Here is a 14,456-nt window from a genome sequence, read left to right on the forward strand (position 1 = left end):
GTCCTGCCAAAATTTAGTGAAGTAAAAATACTCCACTAAACTTTACTAGGTCGGATACTTCTCTATTTATTAGGGATCGGTTAGAGTTGCTCTAAGCTAGATATCTTGCAACCGGCGGTCACCATCGGCTGGGTTGCCGACGTCCAAAACGAGCCAGAAACTAGGTCTTTTTAGCTTAGCTTGGCCTGGGTCACCATAACCCCAACCTCTTGTAAGACCTAGACGGCTAGACTGTGTATTTATTTACTCCTTGTTAATACATCGGCAGCAAATTGCCAGTTCTTGTATGTGTTTACTCCTCCTTATCATGTCGGCAGCAAAATTGTCAGTTCATCAGAAAAGAAAAAATGGTGGAAGGCTAAGTTTCCAGCAATACACCGACTCCACCACTCCCGCCTTTACATGCGTAGACCAAGTACATTTTTTTGGGAAGAAAAACACTGATTGGTTCAGTGCGGTTTTGATTCCGAGACCGACAAATTTAGATAGCAGTACTAATCCTCGCCACATCCACATGGCAGATTAATTATTCTCCAGCGTGCTGCATCACCGTTGCAAACTACAGATTCCAAGCTAGATCTAGCTAAGCATACAATAGTTGTTTTTCCAGACGAAGAGCATATATGTTTACCTCCAATCTGCACATCTAGTCAAGTAGCCATACAATGGAGATGGAGAGGCAGAAGAACGCGCCACTTCTCGTGAGGAGGACGAAGGAGAGGGAGGGACAGGTCCAAAGGCTAGCCAGCGAGGTATGGGAAGAGTCCATGAAGCTGTGGGAGGTGGTCGGCCCGGCCGTGTTCATGAGGCTGGTCCTCTACAGCCTGAACATCATCAGCCAGTCCTTCGCCGGCCATCTCGGCGACCGTGAGCTCGCCGCCTTCTCCATCGCCAGCACCGTCGTCTCCGGCTTCAACCTCGGCTTCTTGGTACATAATGCTCCTCTCGCAAGTCTCGGCTGCCTATCGATCTCTGTTTTTTATGCGTCGAAAATTACGTTTGCTCACACACTCCTGTCGGGCATCATTGACTCCTACGACGAAAAGCATCCATTGACTTCACAAATGTCACTCCTAATCTTGATGAACCGCAGCTTGGCATGGCGAGCGCGCTGGAGACGCTGTGCGGCCAGGCGTACGGCGCGAAGCAGTACGCGATGCTGGGCGTGTACATGCAGCGCTCGTGGCTTGTCCTCCTGGCTTTCGCGGCGCTCCTTTCCCCGACCTACATCTTCAGCGGGCAGCTGCTCCGCGCGCTCGGCCAGCCCGCCAATCTGGCCCGCGAGGCCGGGGCCGTCAGCGCCTGCCTGCTCCCGCTGCACTTCATGTACGCCATCCTCCTGCCGCTCAACAAGTTCCTCCAGTGCCAGAGGAAGAACGCGGTCACCGCGGTCACCACCGCCGTGGCGTTCCCGGTGCATGCCGCGGTGACCTGGCTGCTGGTCAGCTACCTCGGGCTCGGGGTCGTCGGCGCCGCCATCGCGCTCAACTTCTCGTGGGCGCTCGTCGTGGCGCTGCAGCTCGCGTACGCCGTCGGCGGCGGCTGCCCGGAGACGTGGGGTGGGTTCTCGTCGTTGGCGTTCGTGGACATCTGGGGGTTCGTCAAGTTGTCCTCCGCATCCGGAGTCATGTTGTGGTATTTATTTATTGTATTTTTCATCACGGCGCCTTCAACTTCTGGTAGGTAGTAACTATAATATCAGGGAGACACATCAACTTTATAATATATTTTTCTCTTTTCTTGTCTTGCTTATGGATGCAGCTTGGAGAGTTGGTACTACAGGGTTCTGATCTTCGTCACTGGGTACATGAAGAACGCGGCGCTTGCCGTGGATGCCTTGTCTATCTGGTAGAAATCTCTTACCTCCATTTTACATTGGCTAGACACAACTATTGAGATGATTTCTAATATTTTTGCCATGAACAGCTTGAGTTTGAATGGATTGGAGATGATGATCCCATTGGGGTTCTTGGCAGGCACCGGGTAAGCAAAGTACACCAGACATTGACACTCCACCACTCTTTGCCTCCTTCCGAAACAGTATATTGAATCCCGACACCCTCCCCTGGTTTTGTTTTGAAAGGGTGCGGGTCGCCAACGAGCTCGGCGCGGGCAACGGACGCGGGGCGAGATTCGCGACGATGGTGTCGACGACGACCTCCTTTCCGATCAGCATCTTCTTCTGCTTGGCGGCGTTGGGCCTCCACGGCAGGCTCGCCCTCATCTTCTCGTCGAGCAAGGCCGTGATCGACACCGTGGACGACATGTCCGTCCTGCTGGCCCTCACCATCCTCCTCAACGGAGTCCAACCCGTCCTTTCAGGTACGAACAGTTAGCTCGAGCCACATATGCAGAAAATAGGAAATAAGCTTGATGTTGCATCTGTGATCTGCAGGAGTTGCAGTTGGGTCAGGTTGGCAGGCGCTGGTTGCGTATGTGAACATTGGGAGCTACTACCTCATCGGTGTCCCGCTCGGCGCTCTGCTGGGATGGACCTTCCATCTTGGTGTACATGTAAGCTTTTTTGTTTATCCTTTGACTTGGGAGAAATGGTACGCTGTCTCATATCGTAAATTAATACTGCTACTGCTGCTAACAGAGAACATAATTCTTCACTTGTGCAGGGAATTTGGGCGGGAATGATCGGTGGCACGACGGTCCAGACGCTGATCCTCGCCTACATGACCATGCGATGCGACTGGGATCAAGAGGTTTGGTTGTTCGCCCTTCATATCTGCCTAATTTTCTTTAGTGGAAGCCAAAATTACTGTAACAACGACACAGTGCTTTTGCACCACTTCCTTTGCATTGGGTGGTCACTCAAATGTGCTAAAATCGTGATGCTTTTGCAGGCCTTGAAAGCAAGTAACCGTATGGGGCTGATGTGAAGCTCCGATTGATCAGTCCGAAGAAGCCTGTAGTCATGCATCGAACAAGTGTAGATGGTGTAGTTAGAAGTGAATGTTTTTCTTTTGAGCGAACTCTGGTTTTTTTTTTCATTCTTTTGTTACCGTTTTTTTATTATTCTTTTGTTACCGTTTATTTAAAGGCCCCATTTGCATTGAGCTGGTCAGGCTCGGCCCGGTCCAGCCGACCAAATTATTTGAGCCAACCATGGGCCATTAGGCAGGTCCAATTCGTCAGGCCCAGGCACGCTCATAGAAGCTTACTCCGGCCCAATAGTCTGGAGTACACGGTTAAGCTGACAGGACACATTGCCTCAGAAAAAAAAACTGACAGGACACAGGGGGAAAGGAGCTGTCCAGAACGGGGCCCGAGCTAGTGGCGAGCCGGAAGATGACGGGAAACAGCTCGCTCGCGGATGGTGAGCTCACTATCCGTTTAATATTCGGAGCGTGCTTGGCCGGTTGATGTTTGCTTCTTGTTCGCGTCTCTCACTTTCGCGACTCGGAATCAATGGTCGACCGTGTGTACGCACGCACGTAACAAGTTGCGTTACTGACTTATACTAGCTCTCAACCCGGGTACTCCAGCAAAATTGATCCGTCAAAGATGCCGGTAATCCATCCGTCGAGGCGTGGAGCGAAACACAGGTCGATCTTGTGGCACCGCGGTAACGCCACATGTGCATTTTACGTAGCTCACCTACGCGCGCATTGCATCCACGTGATTATGTTTTTTTTTTTTTGCGACGAAACCACATGATTATGTTAAGCGCGCGAAGAAGTCCGAAGCACAAGCACCGAATTGGGAGGTTTTTACCCAACATGGGTGACAACATAATCTCCGGATTGGGCCTTCACCTCCTTCGATATAGGCTTAGCGTTGGTCCTATATATATGATCATACTGTTGTTGTTTTGTCTTCTTTCATTTTGTTATCGAGAATGCTAAATTCTTGCCGACTGGCAGTTTGCAACAGATCTGAACGGTTCGTTCACCGTTGGATCTGCATCGAACGTCCCACGCAAGTTCCATCTCGCATCTTTTTTTTGGCTACCCACGCATGTCTAGGAGGCAGTTTCCTTTTTTCCGGCCACCATTCCCGCGAGGGAGTTTCCTTATTTTTCAGCACGGGAGTTTTCTTTTTTTGGCCACCATTCCCACGAGGGAGTTTCTTTTTTTTCCGGCCATCAATCCCTCGCACAAGTTTCCTTTTTTGGGTCCCTCGATCTGGTTTAATTTCTCGCAAAAAAAATGGGGAGCTTGGAGTCGAACCTCATACCCCTATAGGTTAGTTATGAACTCAAAAACCACTTGGGCTGGCTCGGCTTTGATGACAAATCTAGTTTTCTTTTCTTTTGTACCTTCACATATCAAGCCAAAAAATAACAAAGAAAGAAACGTCGGGTAAATAGCATGGTGCATAGAGATTCGTACATGGGGTCCCTACCTAACTAAGTTGATGTCCATTAACCATCTCAAACTAAGTAGATTGTTTGTGTGAACTAAGCTCATTTTGTCTTCGGATTGAAAAAATTATGGATCCGGCAAAAAAATTCTTAAAAACAAAACCCCGGTAAATTCTATGTAAATAGCATATACACCATGCACCTGATATTTTACACAAAAATACCGCAGTAACTTTGATTGAGCAAAAAAGTTGTTAAAAAGATTAAAAAAATACCCCTCGATAACTTCTCTGTAAATAACATGATAACATAAGCCCCGTTGACCTGATAACTTATGTACATCACCATGACACATTGACCCAAAAAAATCATCGAAATGAAGGAAATATGCCCTAGAGGCAATAATAAAGTTATTATTTATTTCCTTATATCATGATAAAAGTTTATTATTCATGCTAGAATTGTATTAACCGGAAACATAATACATGTGTGAATACATAAACAAACAGAGTGTCACTAGTATGCCTCTACTTGACTAGCTCGTTAGTCAAAGATGGTTATGTTTCCTAACCATGGACAAAGAGTTGTTATTTGATTAACGGGATCACATCATTAGTTGAATGATCTGATTGACATGACCCATTCCATTAGCTTAGCACCCGATCGTTTAGTATGTTGCTATTGCTTTCTTCATGACTTATACATGTTCCTATGACTATGAGATTATGCAACTCCTGTTTGCCAGAGGAACACTTTGTGTGCTACCAAACGTCACAACGTAACTGGGTGATTATAAAGGAGCTCTACAGATGTCTCCAAAGGTACATGTTGGGTTGGCGTATTTCGAGATTAGGATTTGTCACTCCGATTGTCGGAGAGGTATCTCTGGGCCCTCTCGGTAATGCACATCACTTAAGCATTGCAACTAATGAGTTAGTTGCGGGATGATGTATTACAGAACGAGTAAAGAGACTTGCCGGTAACGAGATTGAACTAGGTATGGGATACCGACGATCGAATCTCGGGCAAGTAACATACCGATGACAAAGGGAACAACGTATGTTGTTATGCGGTCTGACCGATAAAAGATCTTCGTAGAATATGTAGGAGCCAATATGAGCATCCAAGTTCCGCTATTGGTTATTGACCGGAGACGTGTCTCGGTCATGTCTACGTTGTTCTCGAACCCGTAGGGTCCGCACGCTTAAGGTTACGATGACAGTTATATTATGAGTTTATGCATTTTGATGTATCGAAGGTTGTTCGGAGTCCCGGATGTGATCACGGACATGACGAGGAGTCTCGAAATGGTCGAGACATAAAGATTGATATATTGGAAGCCTATGTTTGGATAATCGGAAGTGTTCCGGGTGAAATCGAGATTTTACCGGAGTACCGGAACCCCCCGGGGGGTATATGGGCCTTAGTGGGCCTTAGTGGAAGAGAGGAGAGGTGGCCAGAGATGGGCCGCGCGCCCCTTCCCCCCTTGTTCCGAATTGGACAAGGAGAGGGGGCCGGCCCCCCTTCCTCCTCTCTCTCCTCTCCCCCCCCCCTCCACGAATCCTATTCCAACTAGGAAAGGGAGGAGTCCTACTCCCAGAGGGAGTAGGACTCCTCCTGGCGCGCCTCTCCTGGCCGGCCGGCCCCCCTCCCTTGAACCTTTATATACAGAGGCAGGGGCACCCCTAGAGACACAAGTTGATCCACGTGATCATATTCTTAGTCGTGTGCGGTGCCCCCTTCCACCATAGTCCTCGATAATATTGTAGCGGTGCTTAGGCGAAGCCCTGCGACAGTAGTACATCAAGATCGTCACCACGCCTTCGTGCTGACGGAACTCTTCCCCGACACTTTGCTGGATCGGAGTCCGGGGATCGTCATCGAGCTGAACGTGTGCTAGAACTCGGAGGTGCCGTAGTTTCGGTGCTTGATCGGTCGGGCCGTGAAGACGTACGACTACATCAACCAAGTTAACGCTTCCGTTATCGATCTACAAGGGTACGTAGATCACACTCTCCCCCTCTCGTTGCTATGCATCACCATGATCTTGCGTGTGCGTAGAATTTTTTTTGAAATTACTACGAAACCCAACAGTGGCATCCGAGCCTAGGTTCTGTATGTTGATGTTATATGCACGAGTAGAACACAAGTGAGTTGTGGGCGATATAAGTCATACTGCTTACCAGCATGTCATACTTTGGTTCGGCAGTATTGTTGGACGAAGCGGCCCGGACCGACATTACGCGTACGCTTACGCGAGACCGGTTCTCCCGACGTGCTTTGCACATAGGTGGCTTGCGGGTGACAGTTTCTCCAATTTTAGTTGAACCAAGTGTGGCTACGCCCGGTCTTTGTGAAGGTTAAAACAGCACCAACTTGACAAACTATCGTTGTGGTTTTGATGCGTAGGTAAGATTGGTTCTTGCTTAAGCCCGTAGCAGCCACGTAAAACATGCAACAACAAAGTAGAGGACGTCTAACTTGTTTTTGCAGGGCATGTTGTGATGTGATATGGTCAAGACATGATGCTAAATTTTATTGTATGAGATGATCATGTTTTGTAACCAAGTTATCGGCAACTGGCAGGAGCCATATGGTTGTCGCTTTATTGTATGCAATGCAATCGCGCTGTAATGCTTTACTTTATCACTAAGCGGTAGCGATAGTCGTGGAAGCATAAGATTGGCGAGACGACAATGATGCTACGATGGAGATCAAGGTGTCGTGCCGGTGACGATGGTGATCATGACAGTGCTTCGGAGATGGAGATCACAAGCACAAGATGATGATGGCCATATCATATCACTTATATTGATTGCATGTGATGTTTATCTTTTATGCATCTTATCTTGTTTTGATTGACGGTAGCATTATAAGATGATCTCTCACTAAATTATCAAGAAGTGTTCTCCCTGAGTATGCATCGTTGCGAAAGTTCTTCGTGCTGAGACACCACGTGATGATCGGGTGTGATAGGCTCTACGTTCAAATACAACGGGTGCAAAACAGTTGCACACGCGGAATACTCAGGTTATACTTGACGAGCCAAGCATATACAGATATGGCCTCGGAACACGGAGACCGAAAGGTCGAGCGTGAATCATATAGTAGATATGATCAACATAGTGATGTTCACCAATGAAACTACTCCATCTCACATGATGATCGGACATGGTTTAGTTGATTTGGATCACGTAATCACTTAGAGGATTAGAGGGATGTCTATCTAAGTGGGAGTTTTTTAAGTAATATGATTAATTGAGCCTAAATTTATCATGAACTTAGTACCTGATAGTATCTTGCTTGTTTATGTATGATTGTAGATAAATGGCCCGTGCTGTTGTTCCGTTGAATTTTAATGCGTTCCTTGAGAAAGCAAAGTTGAAAGATGATGGTAGCAATTACACGGACTGGGTCTGTAACTTGAGGATTATCCTCATTGCTGCACAGAAGAATTACGTTCTGGAAGCACCGCTGGGTGCCAGGCCTGCTGCTGGAGCAACACCAGATGTTGTGAACGTCTGGCAGAGCAAAGCTGATGACTACTCGATAGTTCAGTGTGTCATGCTTTACGGCTTAGAACCGGGACTTCAACGACGTTTTGAACGTCATGGAGCATATGAGATGTTCCAGGAGTTGAAGTTAATATTTCAAGCAAATGCCCGTATTGAGAGATATGAAGTCTTCAATAAGTTCTATAGTTGCAAGATGAAGGAGAACAGTTTTGTCAGTGAGCATATACTCAAAATGTCTGGATATAATAATCACTTGATTCAAATGGGAGTTAATCTTCCAGATGATTGCGTCATTGACAGAATCCTCCAATCACTGCCACCAAGCTACAAGAGCTTCGTGATGAACTATAATATGCAAGGGATGAATAAGACTATTCCCGAACTCTTCGCAATGCTGAAAGCTGCGGAGGTAGAAATCAAAAAGGAGCATCAAGTGTTGATGGTCAACAAGACCACTAGTTTCAAGAAAAAGGGCAAAGGGAAGAAGAAAGGGAACTTCAAGAAGAACAGCAAGCAAGTTGCTGCTCAAGAGAAGAAACCCAAGTCTGGACCTAAGCCTGAAACTGAGTGCTTCTACTGCAAGCAGACTGGTCACTGGAAGCGGAACTGCCCCAAGTATTTGGCGGATAAGAAGGATGGCAAGGTGAACAAAGGTATGTGTGATATACATGTTATTGATGTGTACCTTACTAATGCTCGCAGTAGCACCTGGGTATTTGATAATGGTTCTGTTGCTAATATTTGCAACTCGAAATAGGGACTACGGATTAAGCGAAGATTGGCTAAGGACGAGGTGACGATGCGCGTGGGAAACGGTTCCAAAGTCGATGTGATCGCAATCGGCACGCTACCTCTACATCTACCTTCGGGATTAATATTAGACCTAAATAATTGTTATTTGGTGCCAGCGTTAAGCATGAACATTATATCTGGATCTTGTTTGATGCGAGACGGTTATTCATTTAAATCAGAGAATAATGGTTGTTCTATATATATGAGTAATATCTTTTATGGTCATGCACCCTTGAAGAGTGGTCTATTCTTATTGAATCTCGATAGTAGTAACACACATATTCATAATGTTGAAGCCAAAAGATGCAGAGTTGATAATGATAGTGCAACCTATTTGTGGCACTGCCGTTTAGGTCATATCGGTGTAAAGCGCATGAAGAAACTCCATACTAATGGACTTTTGGAACCACTTGATTATGAATCACTTGGTACTTGCGAACCGTGCCTCATGGGCAAGATAACTAAAACGCCGTTCTCCGGTACTATGGAGAGAGCAACGGATTTGTTGGAAATCATACATACAGATGTATGTGGTCCGATGAATATTGAGGCTCGTGACGGATATCGTTATTTTCTCACCTTCATAGATGACTTAAGCAGATATGGGTATATCTACTTAATGAAACATAAGTCTGAAACGTTTGAAAAGTTTAAAGAATTTCAGAGTGAAGTTGAAAATCATCGTAACAAGAAAATAAAGTTTCTACGATCTGATCATGGAGGAGAATATTTGAGTTACGAGTTTGGTGTACATTTGAAACAATGCGGAATAGTTTCGCAACTCACGCCACCCAGAACACCACAGCGTAATGGTGTGTCCGAACATCGTAATCGTACTTTACTAGATATGGTGCGATCTATGATGTCTCTTACTGATTTACCGCTACCGTTTTGGGGTTATGCTTTGGAGACGGCCGCATTCACGTTAAATATGGCACCATCAAAATCCGTTGAGACGACGCCTTACGAACTGTGGTTTGGCAAGAAACCAAAGTTGTCGTTTCTGAAAGTTTGGGGCTGCGATGCTTATGTGAAAAAGTTTCAACCTGATAAGCTCGAACCCAAATCGGAGAAATGTGTCTTCATAGGATATCCAAAGGAGACTATTGGGTACACCTTCTATCACAGATTCGAAGGCAAGACATTCGTTGCCAAGAATGGATCCTTTCTAGAGAAGGAGTTTCTCTCGAAATAAGTGAGTCGGAGGAAAGTAGAACTTGATGAGGTAACTGTACCTGCTCCCTTATTGGAAAGTAATACATCACAGAAATCGGTTTCTGTGACACCTACACCAACTAGTGAAGAAGTTAATGATGATGATCATGAAACGTCAAATCAAGTTGCTACTGATCTTCATAGATCAACCAGAGTAAGATCCGCACCAGAGTGGTACGGTAATCCCATTCTGGAAGTCATGCTACTAGATCATGATGAACCTACGAATTATGAAGAAGCGATGGTGAGCCCAGATTCCGCGAAATGGCTTGAAGCCATGAAATCTGAGATGGGATCCATGTATGAGAACAAAGTATGGACTTTGGTTGACTTGCCCAATGATCGGCAAGCAATTGAGAATAAATGGATTTTCAAGAAGAAGACTGACGCCGATGGTAATATTACTGTCTACAAAGCTCGACTTGTCGCAAAAGGGTTTCGGCAAGTTCAAGGGATTGACTACGATGAGACCTTCTCACCCGTGGCGATGCTTAAGTCTGTCCGAATCATATTAGCAATTGCCTCATTTTATGATTATGAAATTTGGCAGATGGATGTCAAAACTGCATTCCTGAATGGATTTCTGGAAGAAGAGTTGTATATGATGCAACCGGAAGGTTTTGTCGATCCAAAGGGAGCTAACAAAGTGTGCAAGCTCCAGCGATTCATTTATGGACTGGTGCAAGCCTCTCGGAGTTGGAATAACCGCTTTGATAGTGTGATCAAAGCATTTGGTTTTATACAGACTTTTGGAGAAGTCTGTATTTACAAGAAAGTGAGTGGGAGCTCTATAGCATTTCTGATATTATATGTGGATGACATATTACTGATTGGAAATGATATAGAATTTCTGGATACCATAAAGGGATACTTGAATAAGAGTTTTTCAATGAAAGACCTCGGTGAAGCTGCTTACATATTAGGCATAAAGATCTATAGAGATAGATCAAGACGTTTAATTGGACTTTCACAAAGCACATACCTTGACAAGATTTTGAAGAAGTTCAAAATGGATCAAGCAAAGAAAGGGTTCTTGCCTGTGTTACAAGGTGTGAAGTTGAGTCAGACTCAATGCCCGACCACTGCAGAAGATAGAGAGAAAATGAAAGATGTTTCCTATGCTTCAGCCATAGGCTCTATCATGTATGCAATGCTGTGTACCAGACCTGATGTGTGCCCTGCTATAAGTCTAGCAGGGAGGTACCAAAGTAATCCAGGAGTGGATCACTGGACAGCGGTCAAGAACATCCTGAAGTACCTGAAAAGGACTAAGGATATGTTTCTCGTATATGGAGGTGACAAAGAGTTAATCGTAAACGGTTACGTTGATGCAAGCTTTGACACTGATCCGGACGATTCTAAATCACAAACCGAATACGTGTTTACATTAAACGGTGGAGCTGTCAGTTGGTGCAGTTCTAAACAGAGCGTCGTGGCGGGATCTACGTGTGAAGCGGAATACATAGCTGCTTCAGAAGCAGCGAATGAAGGAGTCTGGATGAAGGAGTTCATATCCGATCTAGGTGTCATACCTAGTGCATCGGGTCCAATGAAAATCTTTTGTGACAATACTGGTGCAATTGCCTTGGCGAAGGAATCCAGATTTCACAAGAGAACCAAGCACATCAAGAGACGCTTCAATTCCATTCGGGATCTAGTTCAGGTGGGAGACATAGAGATTTGCAAGATACATACGGATCTGAATGTTGCAGACCCGTTGACTAAGCCTCTTCCACGAGCAAAACATGATCAGCACCAAGGCTCCATGGGTGTTAGAATCATTACTGTGTAATCTAGATTATTGACTCTAGTGCAAGTGGGAGACTGAAGGAAATATGCCCTAGAGGCAATAATAAAGTTGAAATTTATTTCCTTATATCATGATAAAAGTTTATTATTCATGCTAGAATTGTATTAACCGGAAACATAATACATGTGTGAATACATAAACAAACAGAGTGTCACTAGTATGCCTCTACTTGACTAGCTCGTTAGTCAAAGATGGTTATGTTTCCTAACCATGGACAAAGAGTTGTTATTTGATTAACGGGATCACATCATTAGTTGAATGATCTGATTGACATGACCCATTCCATTAGCTTAGCACCCGATCGTTTAGTATGTTGCTATTGCTTTCTTCATGACTTATACATGTTCCTATGACTATGAGATTATGCAACTCCCGTTTGCCAGAGGAACACTTTGTGTGCTACCAAACGTCACAACGTAACTGGGTGATTATAAAGGTGCTCTACAGTGTCTCCAAAGGTACATGTTGGGCTGGCGTATTTTGAGATTAGGATTTGTCGCTTTGATTGTCGGAGAGGTATCTCTGGGACCTCTCGGTAATACACATCACTTAAGCCTTGCAAGCAATGCAACTAATAAGTTAATTGCAAGATGATGTATTACGGAACGAGTAAAGAGACTTGCCGGTGACGATATTGAACTAGGTATTGAGATACCGATGATCGAATCTCGGGCAAGTAACATACCGATGAAAAGGGAACAACGTATGTTGTTATGCGGTCCTGACCGATAAAAGATCTTCGTAGAATATGTAGGAGCCAATATGAGCATCCAAGTTCCGCTATTGGTTATTGACCGGAGACGTGTCTCGGTCATGTCTACGTTGTTCTCGAACCCGTAGGGTCCGCACGCTTAAGGTTACGATGACAGTTATATTATGAGTTTATGCATTTTGATGTATCGAAGGTTGTTCGGAGTCCCGGATGTGATCACGGACATGACGAGGAGTCTCGAAATGGTCGAGACATAAAGATTGATATATTGGAAGCCTATGTTTGGATATCGGAAGTGTTCCGGGTGAAATCGAGATTTTACCGGAGTACCGGGAGGTTACCGGACCCCCCGGGAGGTATATGGGCCTTAGTGGGCCTTAGTGGAAGAGAGGAGAGGTGGCCAGAGATGGGCCGCGCGCCCCTCCCCCCCTTGGTCCGAATTGGACAAGGAGAGGGGGCCGGCCCCCCTTCCTCCTCTCTCTCCTCTTTCCCCCCCCCTCCACGAATCCTATTCCAACTAGGAAAGGGGGAGTCCTACTCCCAGAGGGAGTAGGACTCCTCCTGGCGCGCCTCTCCTGGCCGGCCGGCCCCCCTCCCTTGAACCTTTATATACGGAGGCAGGGGCACCCCTAGAGACACAAGTTGATCCACGTGATCATATTCTTAGCCGTGTGCGGTGCCCCCTTCCATCATAGTCCTCGATAATATTGTAGCGGTGCTTAGGCGAAGCCCTGCGACAGTAGTACATCAAGATCGTCACCACGCCGTCGTGCCGACGGAACTCTTCCCCGACACTTTGCTGGATCGGAGTCCGGGGATCGTCATCGAGCTGAACGTGTGCTAGAACTCGGAGGTGCCGTAGTTTCGGTGCTTGATCGGTCGGGCCGTGAAGACGTACGACTACATCAACCAAGTTAACGCTTCTGTTATCGATCTACAAGGGTACGTAGATCACACTCTCCCCCTCTCGTTGCTATGCATCACCATGATCTTGCGTGTGCGTAGGAATTTTTTTGAAATTACTACGAAACCCAACACGAAACATATCAGCATGTGATCTAGTTTCAAAGGTCTCGTCGCGACGAATCTTTATGTGAAGACAGTATCTTAATCCCATGGACAGTTTGAGCTGCAAAACATTTTGAATTTTCAGTTTTGAAAAGAATCTAGGCTGACATCATCATTTTTTCTGCATGCATGTGGTTAGCTGCTAATTAAACTAACTATTAGTGGATAGTGAACACACACATAAAAAGGAAACGATATGAGCTATGTCGGAAGTTAGCACTACCCTTACGTGAATAGCATGGTAACTCACATATCGCATACCTGATAACTTATGTAGCTTGGTCCTAATAACTTTGGCATGGGGGGAGGGGGAGAGGGGTTGATGAAATATCCCCTCAGTAACTTTTGTGTGAATAGCATGGTAACTCACATATCGCAGACCCGATAACCTATATACCTCGGTCCTAATAACTTTGGCATGGGGGGATGGGGGTGTTGATGAAATATCCCCTCGGTAACTTTTGTGTGAATAGCATGGTAACTCACATATCGATGTCCTGATAACTTTGACATGGGGGGTGATGAAATATCCCCTTAGTAAGTTTTGTGTGAATAGCGCATGGCAACTCACATATGCGGACCTGATTACTTATGTACCTCGGTCTTGATAACTTTGGCATGGGGGGGGGGGTTGACAAAATATCACCTCGATAACTTTGTGTGTGAATAGCATGGTATCTCACATATCGTAGACCATGATAATTTATACCTGGTAATATCTGTAAACAACGTGGTAACATATGTAGCTCAGGCATGATACCTTACTTAGCTCAGAAGTGGTAACTTTTGATCCGAAATAAAAGTTGTCTGAACAAATCAATATAGTATCTAGTTTTGATGCTTTCTTCGAGAACCTTTTCGATCGGATCAACGGTTTGAGCTACAAAAATTTTGAAGTTTCGAAATAAAGGGGAATCAAGGATGACATCAACTTTTTGGTATTCTAATTGCATGTGGGGAGAATTCGAGGACAACTTTTATGCCCTGGTAATTTTTATATAAATAAGATGGTAACTTACGTATCATTGACGT

At 45.4% G+C, this 14,456-nt stretch overlaps 1 protein-coding gene across 1 annotated transcript; it reads left to right on the forward strand.

Moving 5' to 3' along the window:
- Positions 1 to 539: 539 nt before the first annotated feature.
- Positions 540 to 3,233, forward strand: LOC125556189 (protein DETOXIFICATION 27-like). Its single transcript, XM_048718972.1, has 8 exons — positions 540 to 929; positions 1,094 to 1,635; positions 1,762 to 1,848; positions 1,927 to 1,983; positions 2,084 to 2,322; positions 2,396 to 2,514; positions 2,625 to 2,711; positions 2,853 to 3,233. The coding sequence occupies exons 1-8, from the start codon at positions 666 to 668 to the stop codon at positions 2,886 to 2,888; spliced, it is 1,431 nt and encodes a 476-aa protein (XP_048574929.1). The 5' UTR covers positions 540 to 665; the 3' UTR covers positions 2,889 to 3,233.
- The last annotated feature ends 11,223 nt before the right edge of the window (positions 3,234 to 14,456 follow it).

Source organism: Triticum urartu, chromosome 5 (genome assembly GCF_003073215.2).
Source record: "Triticum urartu cultivar G1812 chromosome 5, Tu2.1, whole genome shotgun sequence".
NCBI lineage: Eukaryota > Viridiplantae > Streptophyta > Magnoliopsida > Poales > Poaceae > Triticum > Triticum urartu.